At 41.7% G+C, this 23,674-nt stretch overlaps 1 protein-coding gene across 2 annotated transcripts in view; it reads left to right on the top strand.

Annotated features, from left to right (window-relative positions):
- The window catches only part of DIS3L2 (DIS3 like 3'-5' exoribonuclease 2), a 181,269-nt gene that overhangs the window by 43,347 nt on the left and 114,248 nt on the right, over positions 1-23,674 (top strand). For both annotated transcript variants that reach the window (XM_039713783.1, XM_039713782.1), the window contains one exon: positions 14,193-14,427. In XM_039713783.1, coding sequence (XP_039569717.1) covers positions 14,193-14,427 — 235 coding nt within the window. The remainder of the gene's footprint in view (positions 1-14,192; positions 14,428-23,674) is intronic.

The following is a 23,674-nucleotide window of genomic DNA, read 5'->3' as shown; positions in this document are numbered from 1 at the left end:
TCTTGATTTCTTGGAACAACCTGCCTTTTTTGCTGAGTGCTTTTTTCCTTTTGTCAAATTGCTTAAAGAATTTATCATTAACACATGTACTGTATTACAGTTTAACTTCCATAAGTATTATTCATATGACTACTTCCAGGTAAGGAAAATTATTAAGTGTCATCCCAGACTTGCTTTTACCCAGAGGGAAAGACGGAAGAAGTGAAGATTGCTTTGAGTTCATTTGATCTGTGTGAAGCAGCTTTGAATTTCCTGGGCTTGTTTAATGAATGTACTGAAAGCCCAGTGTAGCTGCCTGTCTCAGATCCAATAATTGTACACAATGTATTGCAGGGGAGGGATAGTCCTTTCCCTTCTGGTTAAAGGGATTAGCAGTCTGTCATTGTTGGTAATGAATGTTTGCAGGTGAACACAGTCCAGATTTAGCATTTGAGCTGGCTTCCTTGTGAAGATTTGATTTCCTTGTTCTGTAATTGCCAGTGCTCAAGTGAGAGTTCTTCTTGGATGACTAACATATTTCGGCACTGGTTAAGGCACTTTTGAAAACCCAGTGTTTTTCATATTTAAATATTTTATTAATGACATAAGCAGGTGTCAAGGCTAGTTCACAGTCACATGTTTTTGAGCTGTGCTTCTGAATTTTGCAAATCTCAGATTTATTTTGTAAGAGTGTTGAATGGGCTTAACACTTGTTGCTGTTCTGCTTCCCCGTGTGGCCCATTAGCACCTTGGCTTTGTACCCTTTTAATGTAACCAAGTGCATAATTTTTCTTGTATTTCTGCATTTTGTGCTTCAGTCTTTGCTGCATGTTTAAGACTTGGAAATGTGTTCAGAATATTGAGAGGAATGTATTGCTAAAGATGAATCCTGATGCTTTCTGTTTGAAGTACAACCACCTCTTCTGGGCATGTAGGATGTAGGAAGCTCATCACTGCTTTTGCATAGCCTGTGAGATGCAGTTTGCTGCAGTGTACACCATCCATTACTGGCACACAGAAGGTCTCCTGAGGCAGAGGGGAGGACTCAGGATAAGTTGTAGGGTAGAGTCTGTCAAGGGGAATATCTGCTGTGTGACTGAGCTGCACATGTGTAGTGGTGGGCTTCACAGGCTAAACCAAGAGACATAATTGACAAAACTGAATATAAATCCTGTATTACTAATATCTGGGAATGGCCAAGCTGTTAGGACTTGGAAGCATGATTCAAAGCTTTGCCAAGTTAGCCTGTGATGATCACTAGGAGAAGAGTTTGCCCAGGAGAAGTGAGTTATAAAGTAATTCAAGACTTTCTAAAAAAAAAAAAAAGCCTCTTGTGCAATCAGAGTTTAATGACCAAGGTGATGGCTTTATGCTGCCATCGTCACTGTTTAAATCCCCAGTATTTTTTATTTGCACCTGTTTTTACTGATCTCATAATTGGCCATTGTTACAGAATGCATGTGGAATTTGGTTGAGAGACCAACTTTTCTTTTTGGATGGAATGCATACTACCTATTGCAATAAAGTTTCTGTACTTGTGATTATGGGCACTGTCAGTGTTTCCATTATAAATTTCTGGATTTTTTTAAAGGAGCTTAAAACTAAGCTGTAAAAATTTGTTCTTGGCAGAGAACTTGTGTACAACATCTCAACTCAAGTAAGACTTTTTAATGAATTTTGAGAGAAGGAAGGAAAACCTGAACTGCTGTGTAAGTTGAGGTTACACAGGTGAAGTACACCCTGAAATCTCTTGTTAATGAAACTCAGCTTATAAGGAAGTAGCACAACAGAAACTCACAATGTTAGTGCCATGTCCTGCATTACATTTCAAATTGAGTTATAACAATTGAGTGTAACTTTTGATTCATTCTGTGGAAAAGCTTTTGACAGAACAGCATTCATTGCCGGACAGGAAAACCAGACCAGAAGGTACCTGGCATCAAGAAGCAGGGAACTCTGTGGTGGCCAACCCTTCCCACCACTGGGAAGGGCTTCTTTATGGTGATGGTAAATCTGTTTCTGTAGGAAAGCAGTAAAAATATGCCATTCCTATCGAGTCCATTTTTCAGTGCTGCAGAAGATGCTCTGAGACCATGTTTGATCTATGTATATTTTTACTGGATTAAATAAACCTGACTAATGACATCATGAAAATAAGCTGAGAAGCTTGGTGGTGGATGCTGGTGCATTTTACTCTTCTAATAAACACTGCTTCAGAATTTAATGAAGTGTGCCATGTTGCTAAAGGTAAATGCAGACAAACTGAGCTGTAGTCTCTTTGCTTGAGGTGCTGCTGTTTAATGAGATTCGTCACCGAGAAATGTGCGCAGCTCCTGGTGACGCAAATGCCAGCAGTCATTCCCTGCCCCATTTCAGGAGGGCACCTGGTGATACTGAGTGTTTTCACTGTAAGAAGAAGAAGCACTGCAGCAAGATAAGTCCTCAGCAAAATGTTGAGCATCACTCATCTTTACTGTGCCTTGAGATCCTAGTTTGCTTTAAATTCCATTAAGATGGGCTCCCTTCAGATGCAATCTTTGTGTCACCTTGTCCTCCTCTGGTAATGTGCTTTGTCTTTAACAGAAGCTTCATAAAAGTTCTGTTGGTCATCCACAATGTAGTGTATGGTTTGGTGCAGCACTCAGCATATTGTGTGACTGCTTCTGACCGGGGCAGCTGAGCACAACTGAACAACAAATAACCCTGGGAAAGGGGGCATTTTAGCAGAGATGGGGGTGTGTGGAACCTGTGCCTTACAGCAGGAATAGGCAGACATACCAATTCCCTGGAGACAGACCAATGATGGTGCTCTTGTGCCTTTCCTTCTAGTATGTCTTCTGTCATGGCAGTTTTTGTGCTCGCTTTTAAAAAGAGATCAGTTTTTTTGGTATCATTGCTATTGTGTGTTTATCGATAGAGCTGCATAATAAGAGAAAATCACACAGAAATGTTCTGGAGAACACCTTAGTTTTGCTGCTGGAGGCAAGTTCAGTGAATAAATTTTTATGAGAACTGCAAGGGTTTTTGTTATTATAATAGACAATTATCTAAACATTTTGGAATTGGATTATTTGGTTCTAAACTTGTTAAAATTTCGGTTTTGAATGTTTTGTCCAAGGTATGAACTAATTTTGGGAAGGCATGGATAACCAAATTGTCAAAAATTCTTATTAGTAAGTGCCTAAAGATTATGAAGAGATAGCTATGCTGTGGTTATAAGTGTGGGGTCATTCATGATTTTGCTTCTGTTTTGCTGTTCTAATGATATTTTCAGGTGTGATACAACTGAATGATGTGTCGGGTCATCTTTAAATAGGAATTCAATAATTGCTCTGTTTAGTGATGAGCCTGTTAGCTTTGTGTGTGGAAATAAGAATATTTTTTTTTATCCCAACAACATATTTTAATTGGTGTTTTGTTTTTAGAGCTGTGTGACATTTCTTTCTATTCTGTCTTGATTTCAAGCAGCAGCTGTAAATAAACTAATTCTGGTCTTTAATTACCTGCGTTTCTGCTGTGAAATCTGGGATTCTGAAACCCTGAACATGATCTGTGATTAAGCCTTGATCCCAGGGTGGGAAGAAGAGGGAAAGCCTTCTTCAGTTTGTAGAAACATCACTGATGTGTTACTGTCTCTGATAAGGCCTCAAGAGTGAAGTAATTCATTGAAGTATTTGAAAACATTAATCCTCACATGTGCATGTAAACAAAATATCATCCCCATTTTCTGAGTGGGAAATACACCCTCGTTTTTCCTGGGACACTTGCCTCCCCCAGCTGCCTGATGTGGGGTTTTTTTGGCCTTCTCTTCTTTAATACCTATGGAGCAGAGTGACCTAAAATACTTAATATATGAAAATTGTTCAGATATTTGTGTTTGTTGCTTTGCCACATGTGCATGCTTTGCTATTTTCAGCTTTCTTTTCACACTTGGACTTTGCCTTGCCAGCTGTGTGAAATTCAGGTGTAACATCTGCAGGACAGAGCGTGCAGCACAGTGTCAAGTGCTGCAAACTGGGCAACTTGGCTTGAGTGAGTTTCCAAAAGTCATGGGCAACTGAGCACAGGATTATTTTCCTTGAACAGGATTACTTTCCTTATGTACTTTATAAGGAACTTGTTGAAAGTCTAAGATGGATATGGAAGTCTGGGATTTCCTGCCAGTAATAGTGATTTAATATGAAATCAGTCCCACCTGCACTTTCTAACTGGCATTCAAACATTCCTTGCCCAAATAAATGGACTTGTTGCAGTTTTAGCTCACAGGTGAACCTTCCCAATTTGATAACCTAGCCTATATTTCCTGTACTTGCAGGAATCTTTGAGCAAAATTGTGCTGCTGTTATGTCCCTCTTCTCTTCCACAGTCCCTTGGTGCTCTGTGTTGCAGTGAGATTCTGTCCAGGGACAGAATTTGCTGATACCAAGTCAAGTGAAATACTACATTCACCTCACAGCTTGTCTTCTCTTCAGAAACACCTTTAAAGGGACACAGAAAGGTCTCAACATTTGAGGAAGCAGTTCTCCAGTGAATCATCTGTTTTTCTTTTCCTCCGCTTACCATACTTGCAGGGATTATCTCCTCCAGTTCCTTTCATGTGTGGGTGCTCCTCTTCAGCCTGGCTACCCCTGTTCTGCCACAGCTTCCCCTGAGCACAGATCTTTTCCAGCCTGTCCTGGGATGATGGGGAAGGTACTGGATTCATTGAGGTCTTGGCATGCATGACTGGAAGTGGCAGCAGAACAGCATGGCAGAACACAGGTAGAGTTATGGCTCAGCCCATTTCCTAGGGGATGGAGCTGCTCGTGGTTAGAACCACTCTGTCAGATGGTACCTGATGGCTCCTGCGTGGAAAATATGGTGTTAAAGTGGATTTACAGTCTTCTGTTGCTAGAAGTTTCCTGGAATGTGTCTCCATCACCTGTTACCAGATCTCCTTACCTTCACACCAAACCATGACTATTTGCAAAGGAAGCACTGGGTGGTTTTGTGTGGGTGACTTTAACAGTATTGTGATGGCTTGGGGAGGCTGTTGTTCTTGGCTGGAGCCATATTTTAATGCAATTGAAATCTGATTTAGAAGTGAATGTAGATGCCAGTTTTCCTGGTGTGACAAGGAACTAATTTTGGCAGGCCCTTTTGATGGGGTTGAGATGGGCATAGTGGGATGCACTCAGCCCAGAGCAGCTGTGTTTTGTCTTCCATATCCTCAGAGGAGCAGTGGAATGCAAAACAAGAGCAAGAATACTTCTGTAGAAGATGAAAAGAAATAAAGACTGGACGGTCCAGCAGTTGACTGAATGGTGCCATGAAGATGGATGACTGGAAAGGCTAAGAAATGAAGAACTATTTGAAGCACTTCTAGAGTGGGAGTTTCAGTGACGCTTCAGTGAAGACGTGTTTAGGTTCCTGATGCTCTTATCCCACTGTGTGACTAAATAAGCAGACCTGGGCTGACTGGTGGAACACACCAGTCAAAGGAAGTTCCCATTGGGGCATACATAGTCCTAAAACTTCCATAAATTGTTCTATAATATGACAGTTTCCAATTATGGGTTTTCATAATAAGAGGCTTACTGGCAACCAGTAATGCAAGTTAACTGTGGAAATTTCTATTGCTTTTCTTGGCCCTTGTGGACTTCCTGAACAGTATGTGCTTTGTCCCAGGTGTCCCATTCTGGGCTTTGAAAGTGTGTCACAACATGCCTGGGGCTGAGACCCCTGGGAGCTGGCACTTAGAGCCCAGTCAAAAGAAACTGCAAGTGAGGGGCTGAAGGTGTCAGCCCCAACATGTAGATGCTTGGTTGATTTGTTTCCTGCCTTGATGAGTTAAAGTGTTGATCAGTAAGAGGTTTTTTTAGACACGTGGGAAATAATTTTTATACAGTTCTGAAGAAAACCTCCAACTCTTGGGAAGTATAGGTATGCAAATATCTTGGATAGTCCTTCCAGTACTTTTTTGATTAGTTTGCATTGTCAGCCCGCTTTCTTCTTACAGGCACGTGCGGGTACAGGCTTGTTTGGTTTGTGAAATGTTGAATAAATCTTCAAAGAGTGTCATTGTTTCCAGGAAATATGTTTTTCATACATGCATGTATTGTTTTAAAAAAAAAGGCAGTAATGGATAATACTTTGGTTTGTGCAAGCCAACGGTGTGGATTTGCTTGGCATTGCAGCTTTCAAATTATACACGCTCAGCACAAGTAGATTCTTTTCTGATTACATGCAAGCTCTGTGTAATTATTGCATCTTTTAAAATATGTATTGATTCATGGTATTGTCTTGAAGTTGCAAATGATCCAAAAGCCTGTCTACTTCTTTATATCAGATGAAAACTGGGTATCTTTTTGCAGTAATTTGCTGAAAATGCAGGGATTTCAGAGAATCATACTTTTGAAGATGTAACCTTACATTACTCTCTTCTTCTAATTCACCCCTCTTGAGTGATTTATTCTAGGGACTGTGCATCATAGGTTTTGTCCTGGCACCTATTCTTGTAGTGTTGCAGTGCCTGTGCACATTACCAGAAAAAAGATGGCTGGGAGACAGTTTTTTTTGGGGGGGGGGGGGAAGTTAAACCAAAAAGAAAAGAACACACACACAAGAAAAGAAAACCAGTTCCAGTTAGTAGAGAGGGTTTTGCTTGCCGGTGTGGATGGGGCATAATTTGATTTAAATGACTTTTGAAAAACAGTTCTCAAAACTGTTCCATGCATTTTCTTCCTGGCTACTGTTGAAAATATGGAGCCGAATATTTTCTGTGATGTTTCAAACCAATATGTTCTGGCAACCTCAGAGCTGGGCCCTGTGCGTTGCACTCTTGTTTCCAGTTCGCTGTGGCCTGGAGTGCAACACACAGCTCATGAGATGCACCAAAGTGGGAGGTCTTGTGAGGAGCAGCAAATACAAAGACCCAAGGTACAAGGAACATTTCACTGGGGTCCAGCAGGGAGGCTGCCAGTTTTAAGGGCCTCTTTTATGAAAATAATTTGCTGGTAGGAGATGAAGAAACTGTTTGTGCTTCTTTGAATTTTGTAAATGTGCAGGGGGAGGTTGATTCCTGGGTGTTGTTAAAGGCTGGGTGCTGAAGTGAGCCTTTTGTGCTTCTCTGGGGTCAAACTTTTCTCACTTGAGAGATGGGCTATGGCTAAGGATTCATCAGTGTGACATCTTGCTCTGCAGAATAGCATGTGGGCTGGGAAGCTGGGAGATGAGGTGTTTGCTGTATCACTTCTGCTCCGGGGACTTCTGTGCTTTGGGAAATGTGTGTGGGAAGGTCAGTGCAATATAAGGAGGTATTCTGAAAATAGAAGCTGGTTTTTTAGCACCAAGTCAAATCCCGGGGGTGGCAGCAGGAGTGGAAAGTGTGGACCAAGTTTGTTGATCTGGCTATAGAAACACACAGCTCTTTGGTAGCAGCTCCCAACAGGGTTGGCTTTCCTGCAAAGGAGATGGCAGAGTGTTCCCTGCAAGGGAATCAAGGACATTGTCCTTCCCCATGTCTCTGACTCTGCTACCCTCAGCAGTGGTTGATCCACGACGTGTGGGGTACCTGTGCTGAGCAGAGACAGCTACTTCTGACAACTTCTTCCTGCTTTTCAGCAGTTGTTAGAGGGTACAAAAGCCAGGAGTGTACAGATGGAGCTGTTTATCCTGTTAGGAGAACCAGATGAAATGGACCTGAGGAAACATGGTCCTGATCCCACGGCAAGAGCCAGACTTGGGAGAGATGGGTCCAGGGAGACCACAGAGAAGTGTCAGGAAGGGGGTGAAGGCAGGAGTAGACTTGAGGAGAGACAGGGGCAGAGGCAACTGTCTCCTGGTCAGTGATAATGAGGTGTAGATAAACATGTGTGGAAACAGAGTGTAGGTGTGGGATGAGGGCCAGGGAATAGGAATGGGGAGCTTTCAGAGGCAAATGACAGGTCAGAGACCAGATAGGGAGTGGAAATACATGGTGAGGAGACAGTTCTTGTTTTGGCTTTAGAAAGGTCAGTCTTGAGAATTTTCCTTGTTGATGCTTTTCCACTTGTTTTTCTGGTTATTTGTGCAAGATGGTTGGGGAAGGACTTCAGAGGGACTTGGAGGGAACACACTGTAACCTGGATTGCTTTGGTACAGCCTGAAGCACAGAGAGATGAGTGAACAGCTCAGGAATGAGATTTATTGGTAGAAGCAGAAAGAGATAGTGAGTTGAGGTGGCTGTTTCGAGGTACGAGGGTTTTTTCTACAGTTAATTCTGTTTCTCATACAGCTGTCTGACAAGGCTGGATGTAGGACTGTCTGGACTAAACATGGATGTTCAGTTTGATTATTTGAATTAACTCTGCAGTAAAACTCACTTTGTGGGTTAGTCTGAGCAGAGGAGTTGCAGGATTCTGGGCAGGGCAGGCAGGATGGCTTTGGGGTCTCAACAGGTTTGATGACCATACTGAAGATCTATCTTAATATTTTGTTTTTGAAACACAAGCCTTCAATTTCATTTGTTTCTTTACTACTTCTCATCTGCTGCAGTGGGTGCAAGTCAGAGCAGATTCTGAAAAGTCACCGTTTCCAAGAAGCCTTTGTGTTCTTAGATCATTTACCCTTTGAATCCTCAAGCAGGATGGTATTGTAGTGACTGCTGTGACAAAACTGTGTGTGACATCTGGGAACAACAGAGTCCATTGGGGAGGAACAAGTAGTCTTTTCCTAATCAAGAGGGAGATATTTTAATATGGATATTTGTATGGTTATTGCATCCAATGTGATGTCTGAAATGTAAACTATAATGTGCTGTTAATATAAAATAGCTATCCTGGGGGCTGTTAGCAAGTGTTTCCAGTGATTTAGAATTAAAAGATTGTAATGAAAAAAATCCAATCTCAAACCACAACAAACCTCCTCAGTATAACATTATTGTTATTTTAAAAGTAATGCCATAATTGCTCCTACTGAGACTAGTCACTTTTACTGTGTTGTTGTCTTCCCAGTACTGTTTGGTGTATGTGGGATTATGAAAAGAAGGAAGGGTGCTTGGGACAGGTGTTTCTTTTCTTTTAAGTGCCATCCTTTATCTGAGAAGGAGCTAGAGTGAGACAGCCTTTGTTTGGTTACTCTTTTCAGAAAAGCAAAACTCTTCCTCACAATATTTATGGTAGCTTGGCTCTGGTATGTATGTATGAGCTGTGACAGCATCCTCGCGTTAGCCAGGCTCCATTCCCACTCCCTCGTGAAGGAACATTAGGGAACCAGCTTTTAACTGGAGCCTGTTTAATATGGCAAAGCTGGGAGATGCAGGTGTTCACAGCCCTGGTATGAAATGTGGTGTTTGTATTAGTGTTGTGGTAGCAACGGTCCTTTTAACGAGGGGGTGGTAATTTGGTCCAAAGCCCCTGTTTTCAGCTGTCCTCCTTTTGGAATAACCACTTTTAACCTGTTTCTGAGACTTGTTGCTTAACTAAGGCTCAACTTCAGAGAGGACCAGCAGCTCTGACCTAGACTTTGTCTCCCTAACCAGTACTGAGCATAATGACTTCATTTGGCTAAAGAAGAACTGTGTTTGATCAAAATATTTTTCAGAAGAAAGGCATCTTACCTTGGTTTGCAAACCTCAGGAGGAAGATTTGGGCTAACACCTTATTTCTCTTCTAACTGTTCCTCTATTCAGTCCTCCCTGTTTAATGTGAGTTCTGTGTGTGCTATGAACCTTCTTCAGCTCCCGTTTGCTGATGAATCAACTGCGCCTTTCTGTACAAGCATGAGGAGCCTCTTTGTGCATCATCTGTCTGCCCTAGTGAAGAGAGTTACCATTAATGGCTTGTCACTTCTAAAATCTTCTGGGCAAGTTACACATTCTGGGTTTGAGTACTCATTAGAAGACACTTTACAGGGTTTTGACTGACTTATGTAGAAATATAATCTCCATTCTGCCTCAGTAGCCTTCTGGAAATACTCTTTTTAATGCCAGCTTTTTGAGTGAGATTAAGAATTTGATTTTTATTGAAGTATCCAAACTGGCTGTAGTGAAGATAATTCTGCTACCTTACCTGCCAGGTGCTTTCAGCAAAGGAGGTCTCTGTGCACAAGGTTCCAGTGAAAGCAGTGACCCTACATGGAAAGTTTTTAGCCATCCAGGGTGCATTCATCCAGCTGTGTCTAGTCCAGCAGTCATCCAGCACGTCACGTCACGTCATTTCCTCAGATCTATGAGGATTCATGGATTGCTTGTAAGGATCAGAGGTGAATAAGAAGGAAGAGCAAACCTATTAGTGTCAGGCTTAAACACGCCAGGGGCTCGGTACATTTATTGGAAAGAGCCTGGGGTTAATAGCTCAAAGATTATTGAACATCACTGGTCATGTTCAGCTGTTTCAGTTTACAGGCACTGAGGAGGCAGCAGCAAAAACTCTGTACCTGATCTGAAAGTAACCAGGCCTGGGTCTTGTCTTTGGAGTTTAGATGGAAAGTCTGTGAAAAGCGAAAGAGCCTGGGGTTAATAGCTCAAAGATTATTGAACATCACTGGTCACGTTCAGCTGTTTCAGTTTAGAGGCACTGAGGAGGCAGCAGCAAAAATGCTGTACCTGATCTGAGAGTAACCAGGCCTGGGCTTTGTCTGTGCGTGGAGTTCAGGTGGTAAGTCTGTGAAAAGTTGGGATCTAACAGAACAGATATGGGATTGGTTCTGGCAGAGGAGGCCATTTCTTCTGTAGCACAGGAGGTAATCCCTGTGCTTTCAGATGCACAGATTCCCACTTCAGTTTTCTGTTGGAACAAATTCCCTGAGTAAGGACAATTGGTCATTCAATTGCTACTTCAAGACTGGGCAGGATGCTCTGCTGTCCAGATTGTACAGGTCCATGCAGGATGGTTTTGCCCACTAACTTATTATTATACTTTTATTATACTTATGGTGGATGCTCTGCTGTCCAGATTGTACAGGTCCATGCCAGGATGGTTTTGCCCACTAACTGGTTTTTATTATACTTATGGATGAAATGGGATTTTCATTCAAATATCTTGTGTTCTGTCAGCTATGGCTTTACAATCTAAACCAGTCAGCAGTGGGGCATCGAGTTTCTACTTGATGCTTGATCAGTGATGTCTGTTTTAAGCTGGAAGAAAACATACTTGGACACTGTCTTCAGGATCAGGCATTTAAACAAACAATTGGCTTTCATCAAAATGTTTATTAAAACTTGTTTTAAATTATTGTTAAAGAGCATGTAAAAATAACAACCATAATGTTGATATTTTACTTCCCAGATCAGGAAGTTAAGGTTCTTTGAGGGTCTTTTATGATGTTTGTGTGTCATACATTTAATGCATATGTAACAAGGGGGAATCCCATTTTTTCTAGGTCCATGCAGGGTCGGCTGCATTGCCAGGGAATGGGACTCTGTACTGCACATATGACTAGATGATAGACTGAGCCAATTGTGTATTTGTTTTACTCTGTGTCTGTGATCAGGACTGCCCCGTTCTAGCTGTGTGCATTATGCCGTGGATAAGCTGCAGTAATGTTGGAGGAAACAGAAGAGTGCAATATCATCAGATTCTTGAGTCTGAGATGCCACTTGTAAGAAATGCTTAATATGTCATGGTTGGATTTTCTGCTGCTCATAGACAGAAGGATCCTGCTCTTTGGAATTTGTGTGATGAGCTCATGCTGGCCAGCACCTCTGATCATCTTAAATAGAGTAATTGTATCCACTGAGTTCCTGATTTTGTAGAGTCTTATGCAGCTTTCCAGTCTTCTGATGTACAGCTTCCCTACATTTTTGGTGTGATTTGAGAAATTTTGGGTGAAGTTCCCTGCTCTGTTATGTATGAGGTCAGCCTTAATGATCTATCTTGGCCATAAAAAGAAAACAAATCCTATCACCCAGGCTTGCCAGCATCTGGACATTTTGCTGATACTGTGTGTGGAGGTTATGCTTTTGTGGACTCTGGAAAACTTTACTGAAAAACCATTTTGAAAATCCATAAGGAAATGTGTGACTGGGGATTTAGGTAGTCACAGCTGGAGTATCATGGTGCTGCTGGTGGCAGCAGTGTGTGTCCTCCAGCTTGGGGGAAGCACAGTGATTTTAGCACAGAGCATTTAAAATTAAATCTGTATCTGCTGCCTTCTTTAATAACGACATAAACTCTTCCAGCATAACCCTTCCAGTGCTGCATCTTTAGAGAAGTGTTTCCTTTCCTAAGATATATTTGATGTTGTTTGCTGCTTTACATATAGAAAACATACTAATTTAGGACCCAAACCACATCTCACACTCTCCAAAGAAAGACTGGGAGAAAAAAAAATGCAGGCAGAACTTGAAGGGGCTGAAGGAAATGAACTCCTGCTGCAGTTGCACACTTGCACACATCTGGTGCAATTGAAATTTAAGAGCTGAAGAGATCCACATCTGACCATGGTAGGGTCCAAACATTACTGTTGACACTGGTTTTCTTTTTGGATAGGTACACTGGCAGAGTCACTAGCGTGTGGAGCCTTGTCAGCTCTCTAATCTAATAGACTGTTCTTGCCCAGACCATTGTGTGTCAGTATTTTATGTACCAAATGTAGCCAGGTTTAATAATCAGCCATTTTCCCACCTTCTGCCAAACTTTTCCCCTTTTTTTGTCACAATTTAATGTTTGAGTCAAAATCTGCTATGGTAACAAATTATATACATGTTAAAAACTGAAAATAAAGATGGAAAGAAGAGTCACAAAAGGTAACAAGAGTTCAAAGCAATGTCATTTGAGTTTTTTATTTTTCAAGACTTGAATTCAGCCCCATTTTAAAATTGATTTTATTTCTGTTATGTATTGTGAAAAGCTTACAAAGAAATGGATACTGCTTGAAAGCATGAATGTAGCTCTTTGTATGTAAAGCTGTAAAAGTATTCCCTGTACAGGTCTGATTTTGATTTATTTGCTTTTTAGTTACTAAGGAATAATTTGTGGAGCTTTTTTGACTTATATTTTCTTATTTGGAACAGTTGCCTTCAGGTGGCACCTGTTGAGGTTATTTATGTTTATTTCTAGCAACTCTATAGATTATATGAAGTATATTACCAAAAAGTTGTTTCTCTTGTTTTTATTTAAAGCATTTTTTAAAGAGCCCTTCTCTTGCCTTGCTGGTGGCATCAGTTGTTGCTGTCACGTACTGGGTTATGATGCTGAGGACAGGGGACCTTGGAGGAGCATCTCTGGGGAATTATCTGCCTGGCAAACACCAGCACCAGCTGGAGGGGTGCTTAGTCACCGGGAGGGCATTGGAATAGGGTCACCCAGTGTCTTTGTGATTTTAATATTTAGTAGGTTGTTTCTTATTCTGTGCTGATTTTCATCTCACTCCAAAGTACTACAGCTTAAGTGAAACATAAACATTTTGGAAACTGAAACCTGGTCTAGGTTCTCCAGCTGTGCAGGTTGCATGTTGGTTGCAGGAAGGATGCTGGTACAGCCTTGTGTGTCCCAGGTATCAACCACTTTGGTCATTATATCCTGAGCTGGAGCAGTTTCTGCCCCTGTCACGTGCAATGAGGGATGCCATCCAGACCTGGTGTCTGCTTCACTGGGAGTTGGGCTCTTCTTCAGTAATTTGATTTGGACATATGCATAAGTAATGGAAATAACTGGGTGACTTTAACAATAAAGACACAGCCTAAAATAAATGTAAAGCTTGGTGCATTGCCAAGCTGCCAGAGTCCAGTTCTTCCACAGGTCACAGGGCACCATGTTCTCTAATCTCTGCTTTTTCAGTCTGTTCTTAATTGTGCGGAGGAGCTTTGACATGATCCCAGCATTCACTGGAACTGCTTATGTTTTGGGACATCCCAGGATGATGAGTGTGTCTTGGTGAACAATGGTCTAAGCAACCTATTAAATTGTAGTGTATCCTCCTCCCTGCCTGTGTTTACTCCTAACTTCTGCTGAGCTGATTAGAGGCTTGGCAGGAACTGTATGGTTATGCTCTAGATACACTTTGGATACATTATTGTCACAGTTGAGGTATTGCAAAAGCTATGTCGTTCCAGTCTTTATCCTACCAAGAGGTACCTCTTTTGATTGTGCAATATCTGTGGCTAATTACACGGCAATTGCAGTGTGCCACCAGCCACCCACAATTCATTGTCAGCTCCTTGGGGATGCAAATGAAAAAGGAAAGATAATGTTTTCTTTCTTCAGTCCAGTGATTTAGCTTGCCTCTGTTTTTTTAATCCCCTGTTCCTTCAGGTAATAAAGCCAGATGGTAGTGACAAAGAAACAGAAGTCACACATGAATCAGATGTCCCTGAGGATATGCTGGGGACTTGCGTTCCACAAGAGACAGCGAAAGGCGATGCTCAGAGTCCGGATGTCATTATAGAAGCTCAATTTGATGATAATGATGCAGAGCATGGACAAGACCACTTGCAGGATATGTTGACTGATGACATTAAGAAACTTTCCCTGGATACTGGTGAAAAGGGTGAGTAGATCAGATTGCTGATTTTAGGCCTTTATTTGAGCAAACTGTTGAAGTGTTACTTGCTTGCCTCGCTTTGCTGCAAGATATAAAATACAGGCATAAGAGCTTAATGCCTTATCACTTCTATCCTTTTCTGCTAAACTCTCTTCATGGTTTTGAATGGATATTGATGGCTGGGGTTCATGTAGCTTTGATTGATGCAAAGTAAATCTGCGAAACAGGAGTCACACCTTTAGATTTGCAATTCTTGGGGCTGTCTGGGGACTGCTGGTTGCTGTTCAATTCAAGATGCTGCTGTAGCGGTTTCCTTCCTTGCAGCTTGGCTGGCCAATCTGTGTGTCTCAGTTTGGGGATAAGAATATATTTCCTTGGGGGCAGTTAAGTTTGTTGCTGTTTTCAAACAGTTGAGTTATGAGCAACTTTAAGATTTGGTCTGTTTAAAAAGAAAATTGCACTAAAACCTAAAGCCAATTATGCGATCTGTTTTGAAGGCAAACCTATTTTATTCTGAATCTGAATTCCATCCTAAGCCATCAAGTGTTGCTTAGGGCAAAATAAAATAGGCTCCCCTGTCCCAAAACTAACGCTTATGCAGCTCTTTGCATGTCCTTTCTAGTACTAAATCCCTTCCCGAAGAGCTGTGTGTTGAAAGGATTCTGACAATTGGCACATTTAACGTGTGCCTTCAGCTGCTCATGGAAGGTTTGCCAGGGCAGATATTCTGGTGTGTTCCTGTCGCTTGCCCCAGTTATCCAGAAGAGGTGGCAGTAACTCAGGACCAAGTGGTTGTTGGACTCTGACAAATCTTGGTGATGGTTATAAAGCTGTCCTACTTAATACCTTGTTTTCCTGAGATATTTGAAGATGCACAGACCCCTGCCTGAACTGTTGGTAGACTTGCATTTTTCACACCCATTTGTTAATAAAACAGGAAATAATATTTGAATGGAAGTGTTGTAGTTTTTATGACAAAGCACTGGTTTCACCTCATGACTGGACCTGCCGCCTTACCAGTTTGTGATGCTATTTCCTTCTGGATATCTCCACTGTTGAGTTCCTGCCAAGGCACGTGAACCAACTCATATCTTGTTGTATTCCTTTCCAGGATGCAGGTTGATTTGGGAATTACTCATCTTGTCTGTGGATGTTGTACACAGGTGGTTTTTAACCCCAGCTGTTTTGCAGTCTATTGCAGCTGCACACCACTGGGCTGCTTTGACTCAACAATTCTCCTGAGTCACTTGTTGTGTCTGTTGCATCTTTGTTGCTTCTGATAGCAGTGCCAAATTAAACATTGTACAAGTACATTCTAATTTGATACCAGCATCTAAAATAAATACAGGCTTGAGCCAGTATTTTACTTTAGTTGTGTGACTGTTCGTTAGTTTAAAGAGTGGATGAGAGGTTTTTTTTTTTGGTGCATCATAGTTCCTCGAGATGATCTAGAGTGACCTGTGTTGGAAGTTATCATGTCATCTCTCAAAATCTGTGCCATCTGAGTGGGTTTTGCCATTTGATTTTGTCTTTGGAGAGTATTTGTAGGACAAATGTGAGATCAGCTTATTGTCTGCACAGTTGAAATCCAACTTTTCCACTGCAGTTGCCTAAGCCAACTGTTTTCTTTTGTTTTCAAGGTCTTTCCATGTTGATCCTTAATAAGCTTTGTGGCTGGTGTGAATGTGCCAGTTAGATTTCTGCTGAGTTTGTGTTTTGCTATCACCTCTTTTAATATTTGCTTCAGCTTCTTTGGCCATATAACCCATATAGAGTTTTCCCTACTTTCTTCTTTCTCTGCTTTTTAATACCATCCTTTTTTATACATATAAAGTTTACGATGCTGATTTTTCTGAAGGTGTTTTTGAGTAGTTGATGATTGCTTTGGCTTGTTTCCTGTCCTGCATACAATTTCTCATATCATCACTTATCCAGATTTTCAGTCTTGCCTGGAAAACAGCTATAGTTATTCTAGCATCACTGATAACTGTCATGAAAAAAATAAAAAATTCTGGCAAATTCAGCCTTCGCAGGTGTGGCTCAAAATGCTTTTTTAAAAGCACCAAACATACACATTTTCAAGGCAGAACTGGACCTCAGAGGGTAAAATCAGTTGAATTTCCTGAGGCCATGCAGTGGCAGGTGGTGCCAGTATTGAGGCAGAGAGCACTGGAGGGCTGGGCTGTGGTGGGTGCAGGTGCCCTTCCCTGGGTAACGTGGGCCTCTCCTGGGAGAGCTGCTGGCTGCTGCTGCCAGCTGAACTTCCTGCACAGGAGCCTTTTCTTCCATGTTGCATCCCTTCTGCTGGAAACAGCTACTGCAGTAAAGCAGAGAGGTGGATGGGAGCTGGGATTCACAGGGGATTTCTTCCTGACCCACCAAACCCTGTGCTTTACTTGCTTTCCCTGGGAGCATTGCTTTGCAGGGCTTATCACACATTGCATGGCCTTGTGCACAGAAGGGAGCAGGAGGAATTTTCTGTGGCCAGCACAAGTCTTAAATGAACACTTGTGATGGGCTTTCTTCCTTTTTTGGAAGGTTTTTTTTGAAGGTTTCAAACTGGCCAAAGATTCTATCAAAGATACTATATTCATGAAACAAAATAAGGAAACAGTCTGTCATGTTCTCATGTGCCCTTAATGTATGTATTTGCTTACATATAAGTGTGTATGTGTATATTTATAAAAGATCCATATATATATAAGACCTACCCAAAATTCAAACTAAATGAAAAACCCACAAGATTTCTGGAGGTGAAAAATATCCATAACTACTGTAATGGCATCAAAAGGACATTTTACTTATTCTGGACCGAAAACCCAGAGCCAGGTTGACACTGTGCTCAAATCTTTGTTCATGAACACAAGCCCTGCAGTTTTCTGCTCTCAATTGCAAGATGCCTTTTGTCCTTCCTGATGTAGGAGTTGGATTGCACAATATCTCTGCTGGCTCATTTGTTCTGATGCCCATGGTCAGAATGAACCATGAAGAATAAAAGTAGACGTGTCATTTGAATAAGAGCACTCTGGGAGTGCAGACTGTTTTGATGTCTTTTCTTCCTTGGCCTGTGTCCCATCCCTTCTCGTGGCATTGTTCCTCTTCAGAGCACAGTCACCCTCTCCATCTCTAGTTACACGCTGGGGCAAAGAATTTTGGGGTTGGCCCTTGCTGTCAGAAGCTCTGAAGCATGAAACATTGTGTACACTGATTATGGCCTAGATTTGAGGACTGAATTTCCCTGAAGTCTTTGTACCTTGGATTTCCTGTGCCTCTGTGGGGCTTAGGGCAAACTGGTAGAAATTGTTATTATGCACAAGTCTGCAGCCTTAGACTCAAATGTTGGATCTGTCTTCACTAAGTGCTGCTGTTATGAGAGCTATGCTTCCTGCCTTTCTATTCCTGAGCCCCCAGAAGGGATGGGATAAGCAAGAGGGAAGTCCATGGAAGTGAAGAGACCATTGCATTCAGCCTAATTCTCAGCCCATGTACTTTCTTGTGCTCATAAAAGTGGGTCAGTCTCGCTTTGCTCAAGGACATTTAAATAGAAATTCATAATTGGTTTCACTCTGCCAGAAGATGTCCTGGTCAAATGAGTTTGCTCTGCTTATCTGGACTTTTCTTGCAAAGAGTTGGGGTTAAAGATCATCTTTGAAAAGTCTTTAGTTGAGGAAGTAACAGCCATTCTTCTCTCCAGCACCTGGTTCTACACAAAGACCAATATTGTCCTGTTCCACAGTTAAATTGTCTGAATGTTAAGCTTTGGTATTTGGTGTTGCAAAGTTGAAAATGTCTTTTTGTCTTGGATTTTCAGCTGTATTTCCAAAGTGTAAATATCTATATGATGAACAAACTTTCTGCCTTTTTTTTTCCTTAAGAAGACAATAAGATTGACCACCCTGAATAAAGTTTCTCAGCTTCCTTAGTAATGTCCTTGAAACGCTCTCTGGGATTTCTGTGCCCTACTGAAATGTGGGCAGAGAACAAGTCAATAGCATCCTGGCAGTAGTCTGTACCACCGGTGTGTACACAGAAAAAATTCATTCCCTGTAGTTCTTGGTACTGACATGCAAGTCCTCTGTGTTGTACCCTGAGACCTCAGCTTAGTCTGTGTTACTGCTGTCCACAGAACTCATTCACCAGTCAAAATGACCTTTGCCAGGTCTGTAATTCTTACTCCTCATTCACATTGACCGCTGCAACAGAGGTCGTGTAACTTTTATCACTTACTGCTGACCTAGAATACATTACTTCTGTGACTTTTCACTGCAGTAGGAGGATTTTCTTTATATTCAATTTCAATATGTAATAAAAAGGAAAGTTTGTATCTCTCAACCTGGGAAAAGTGCAAAATGTTCTGTACAGAATAGTTTATGATACTGTATCCCTACACAGACTGTGAGTCACTTGAGTTTCCTACAAATGTGAGCTGTCTCTTGTTAAATATTGGAATCAGATTTCTCTGATAAAGAAACATCAGCAATTGAACAGTAGCAGCCACTTGTGCTCATGAGAATGGCAGCTGTTCTCATAAAAGTGCCTCAGCCCTTCTTTAGCAAAATGATATTCAAATAAAAGTTTGTAAAACAGTGTCACTATGCCAAAAGCTATCCTTGTCAAACTCGTTTGCTCGGCTTTTTTCAACTCTTCTCACAGGAGATCTTACTCCACCAGATACACAAAATATCCTGCTTCCCACGGGGGTGGAAGTCATCAAGCTGGTGGACTGGCTGCCCTGGCAGCAATCAGAGAATTGTGTTTGTTCAGGATTTCCACTTACACCTACCCTGCTGCAAATCAGAGCTTGGATATGTGAATGTCTGAAGCTTGCTCATTGCCTTGACGTAATGACGTTTGAACAGAAATAGCTCATTTACAGGCAGAGTAGACTCACATGAACTGAGTAACCAATGCATAATGGGTAGGGTCAACAGAATTTGGAAGCTGCTGCAGAATTTGCTCATGTCTCCCTGTCTGTTCAGCATTCACCAGGTGGAGAGGTTGATCTCTGTCAAGTCAAATGTGACTGTCAGTCTCTAGTAGTCCTGATAAGATCAGAAATGATAACCTAAAATTGCACGGTGTCCACACTGCTGCTGACTGGAGGCTGTATTTGAGTATTTCAGGATTGCTTGACTTAACTGAATGGTGGTGTTTGATAAGTTCACTGTATGCTTGTGTAATAATGGCATCAAATCTTTCTTTTCTCCAGGTGATGTTCTAGGGTCAGTGCTTAGAAGGGTTTTTGGATCTTGCTAGCAAAATAGAAAAATGTATTTATAATGCAGAATTTAGTCTCTGTTTTGCACTTCTGCACTTCTCATGCACTTCCATGTCCCCTCTAGTGCTTTTGTGTCCTCTCTCTGCTTTTAAGCTTGACAAGGTGCCTACTTGCCTTTTGTGCCTTCCTCTGGCACCTGGGGTCCTGCGGTTACCAGTGTCTCATCTTGGCCCAGGCAGAGTTCAGAGAGTTACTGCTGTTCCTCTCTCTGGCCAGGTCTGATAGATGAAATGATGGTGACAAAAATCTGGATTATCTGCTGAACCTCTGCTCTGCTCAGGCTCACCCTTTCAGTTTAGCAGCCATGAAGTCTGGCATATTTGGAGTCCACCAACCTCACTGGCTGCTGGAAGGAACAAGTGTTCTTCTCCCTCCTCTCCAGAGGCTCCTGTTCACTCTGAGTGCTTTTAAGGAGCTTCACTGTTCTTTCCTAGCCTGCAGCCTTCTGGAGATGGATCATCTCCACCACATAGCTCTTAAAATTTCTAGGCCACAGCACAGCGAAAGCTCACCAGGAAATCTTCTCAGTTACATGGCTTTTAATAGAAATCCTTGAGGTGGAACTGTCAAAAATCGGATCAGTTTCACTCTGCTGAAGCCTGGAAAGCCAGCAGAGAAGCTGGAGCAGTTTCAGCTGCTCGAGACAGCTCTGTATTAGCTTATCCTAAGTTCATGTTTGTGGGTCTCTGGATCTAGCTCTTCTGGTTGTTGCTATAACTTTTCTTATATGACAGCATACATTTCTAGGAGAATAAAAAGTATAGCAACTGAAGAAAAGTGTTCTACTGGTATTGAACAAACTGGGCTTTATGGTTGCATTGATTAAATGCTATGGGCTGAAAAAGCTCCTGTTATTCTTTTGGTGTAAAGCTGAAGCCTGCAGTGGAAGTTAATGTTGGGAAAGTTCCTTACACTGTTCTTCCCTAGCAAGTTATCTTGACCCCTAAATGACTCCTTAAGTACTGGAAAAAATAAATTACTTAGGCAATTAGGTAACAGGAATTAGATTAAGTCCAGCATATTACCATATGTTCCTGAGTTCACGTATGTTTCTCCTTTGAGTTACACGTTTAGGTCAAGTGAATGAGAGGGCATGATACTGAGAGTGAATGGTGGGTGTGGAGATAAACAGAGTATGGTCATTGTTAGCAGCAAGATTTCCAGGATGGAGCAGATTACCATTCATTCAGCTAGCATATTTTCCATGGAATAGTAATACTGGACACATAGACTTTAGGAACAAATTCACCTGCAGGAAGGAAGAACATTAAGTAAATAGGCAAAATACTCAACGGAATTATTTTTGCAACATTTTAATTTTACTTGTTATTAATGTAATAGAACTGTATTTCTGTGGACTGCAGCACCACCTGATTTTTGTAGGTTTTATTCTGTTACAGTAAGGCTTCCAGCCCCTCTGCTGAGTGCTTCTCAAGGACATGGGAGGGCCAGGAGGTCTGTGTAGCCATGCTACGGTTGTGGCAATGTTTTGTGGCTACTGAGACAGCTACGATCTGACCTGCTGGGCTAGAGGGCAGCTTCCCAAAGTTATGTTGGTCTGTGCTGTGGATCAGACTTGGAGGGTTCTAAGGAAAAGCGACACTCTTGTCTCATCTTTCTGCCATCTCCTCCATCCCTCTGTGTGGAGGTGGCTAAATATAAGTAAATAATTACATGCTTGGCTGCCTTGCACGTCTGAGGGAGCCAGCTGTACTCACCTCTTCACACTGCCTTTGCTCTGCTACTGCAGATGCTTGTCTGTGCTCTACACATCTGTTATTAAGCCTTTCCTCTTCCTCTCTGAGGGTCTCTTCCTGCCTGTGCATCTCCAAAAATCTTGATGCTAATCATCTGAGTCTCCCAGTCCTCTCTTCAGCGTGCCCTTGGGCAGGCAGGTGTGCGTGCTCAGGTGTTAAGACATGAGCAGCTGTGGCAGGGTGAGTTTGCTTAAATGAGTATTCAAAAATAAACATCTCTGAGGAGGTTAGTCCTGTTCATTAGGCACACAGCTCTGCGATGAGACAGCTCAGGAGTGCTGCATGGTTTGGAGCTGCTTTGCTCCTTACTGCAGAGCCCTCTTCCAATGCACATGGGAGCTGTTAGGCTGATTTTGGACAGGCAGCATGTGTTAAATTCCAAGGCTGTTGGCTTAACAGTCTTGTCGCAGTGAAATATCTGTCTTTCCTCCATCACAGGTGGAAAGCTCTGGGTGGGGAGGTATAAATACAAAGTACTGCTTTTTCTGTGGTACTTTGCTAGGTGACCCTACTTATAGGGTGTTCAAAATCGATACCAGTTTTGGATAGTACCTGGTACCAAGTGAAACTGCATTTCCTTCTTCCCTACCTTTTGGTAGGTTTGTGTTCTGAAGAAGAAAACTGCTCTGTTCCAAGAAGCCATCAGTTGCAGAATGTGAAGAGTCCTTGTACTTTCTTGTAAACAGCAACATTTCCCTCTTGTTATCCCTAAAAATTAAGATTGTAGCATAATAGTGTAGTCCAGAGTAAATCTCTGGGTACGCATGTATCACTTTTGGATTGAAGGCAGTATCATTTCCTAGTGTCTGTTGTGTGCTGATATAGACAGAATTGCAAAAACACATCATTTGTGCATGTGACATGCAGTCCTGGAGATATTTATAATAAATCAGTCTGTTTTACACACTCAGGTATTTGGTACTAAAATATAATATCCTGAAAACTGCTCCTTGACGCAGATGTCAGAGAACCTGAGTGCTGTTGCTTCATTAGTAAGTTGTTGGCTTTGCCTCTGAAAGGTTTACAGCTCTGCTGGTATCTGAGCACTGAGCTGAAGAACAGTATTTTCTGATGGGATTCTTAAATACTCCCATGTAGAGTAACCCAGCTTCTCAAGTACATTTTTTTTCTAGTTGAAGTAGCAAACATTGAAGTATTTTCTTAAAAAACTTGGCTTTTTCCATTCAGGGAGGGAGATTTTTTTTTTCAGTAAGTTGTGTTTGAGATCTGAAACTGTGATATATTTTCATTTGCAAGTGGATATTGCATCTTTAATTGTATTCTTTTTGGACAGAATTGCAAATTTCCACAGTGACCAATGCAAACCTAGTGAAAATAATTTTGGATCTGTCATAAGAAATTAGAATTCTAGTCTGATGAGTTTTGGTCCACTTTGGACACCTTTTAATGTGATGGTAATTGATTTGTAAAATGAAATTCGGGGGGCTTTAAAAAAAAAAGTAATGTTTGACCTAGGAATGCCTGTCAGGCAAATCTAAGTATGTATTGAAGCTGCCTAAATGGATCTCTTACAGAGGGAGGCAGATTCCAAGTGTCCTGGATCTGTTCATTGGTAATAACATAACTAATTTGAGTTGCTTTTTATGTCTAGTGCCTAATTTTTTTTTAAGTAAGACTATTACAGTTTTGGTTTGTCAGATAATCGCTGAAAGGAAAACACTGAGATTATAATGCAGTTTCACTGGATCCTGGTTGCTGAAGTGTGTTTTCACTGTAAGATAAGCTTATGAAGTACTGCCCAAGCTAACATAGTAAATCTTTCTCAGAAAACATGTCTTTGCCTAGGGTGGAAATATTGAATGGTCATTGGATAACCACTGCAGTAAAGGGGTCAGAATAATTCATTTTTAGTTTGGCACAATGCAAGGAGTTTCTTCCCACCTTCCCAGCACAAAATCCTGCTCCTCTCGCAAGTTATCCCTCCTTTAGGATTGCCTCCATGCCTCTGCCCTGTTGTGGGAGATGTTTTTATCTCCCAGCTGAGATCTTCTAGACCATCAGTCTCTAATGGGGCCCTGTTACAGCCCCTCTGTGCTCAGCTCCACTGAAGAGGAGGAGGATGTGTAGTGACGGAAGGGGATTGTCAGAGATGTATTCAGGGAACTTGGGTATCGTGCTCTGGTGGTAGATTATTGCTGCTGTGACTGAGATTCCTGTGCAGTACTTTGACAGTTGAGCCAGGTGGACATTGGATCTG

Source organism: Passer montanus, unplaced genomic scaffold (genome assembly GCF_014805655.1).
Source record: "Passer montanus isolate IOZ18808 unplaced genomic scaffold, ASM1480565v1 scaffold29, whole genome shotgun sequence".
In the NCBI taxonomy this organism is placed as follows: domain Eukaryota; kingdom Metazoa; phylum Chordata; class Aves; order Passeriformes; family Passeridae; genus Passer; species Passer montanus.
The sequence above is the reverse complement of the archived record's forward strand: the minus strand, read 5'-3'. Positions and strand labels throughout refer to the sequence as shown.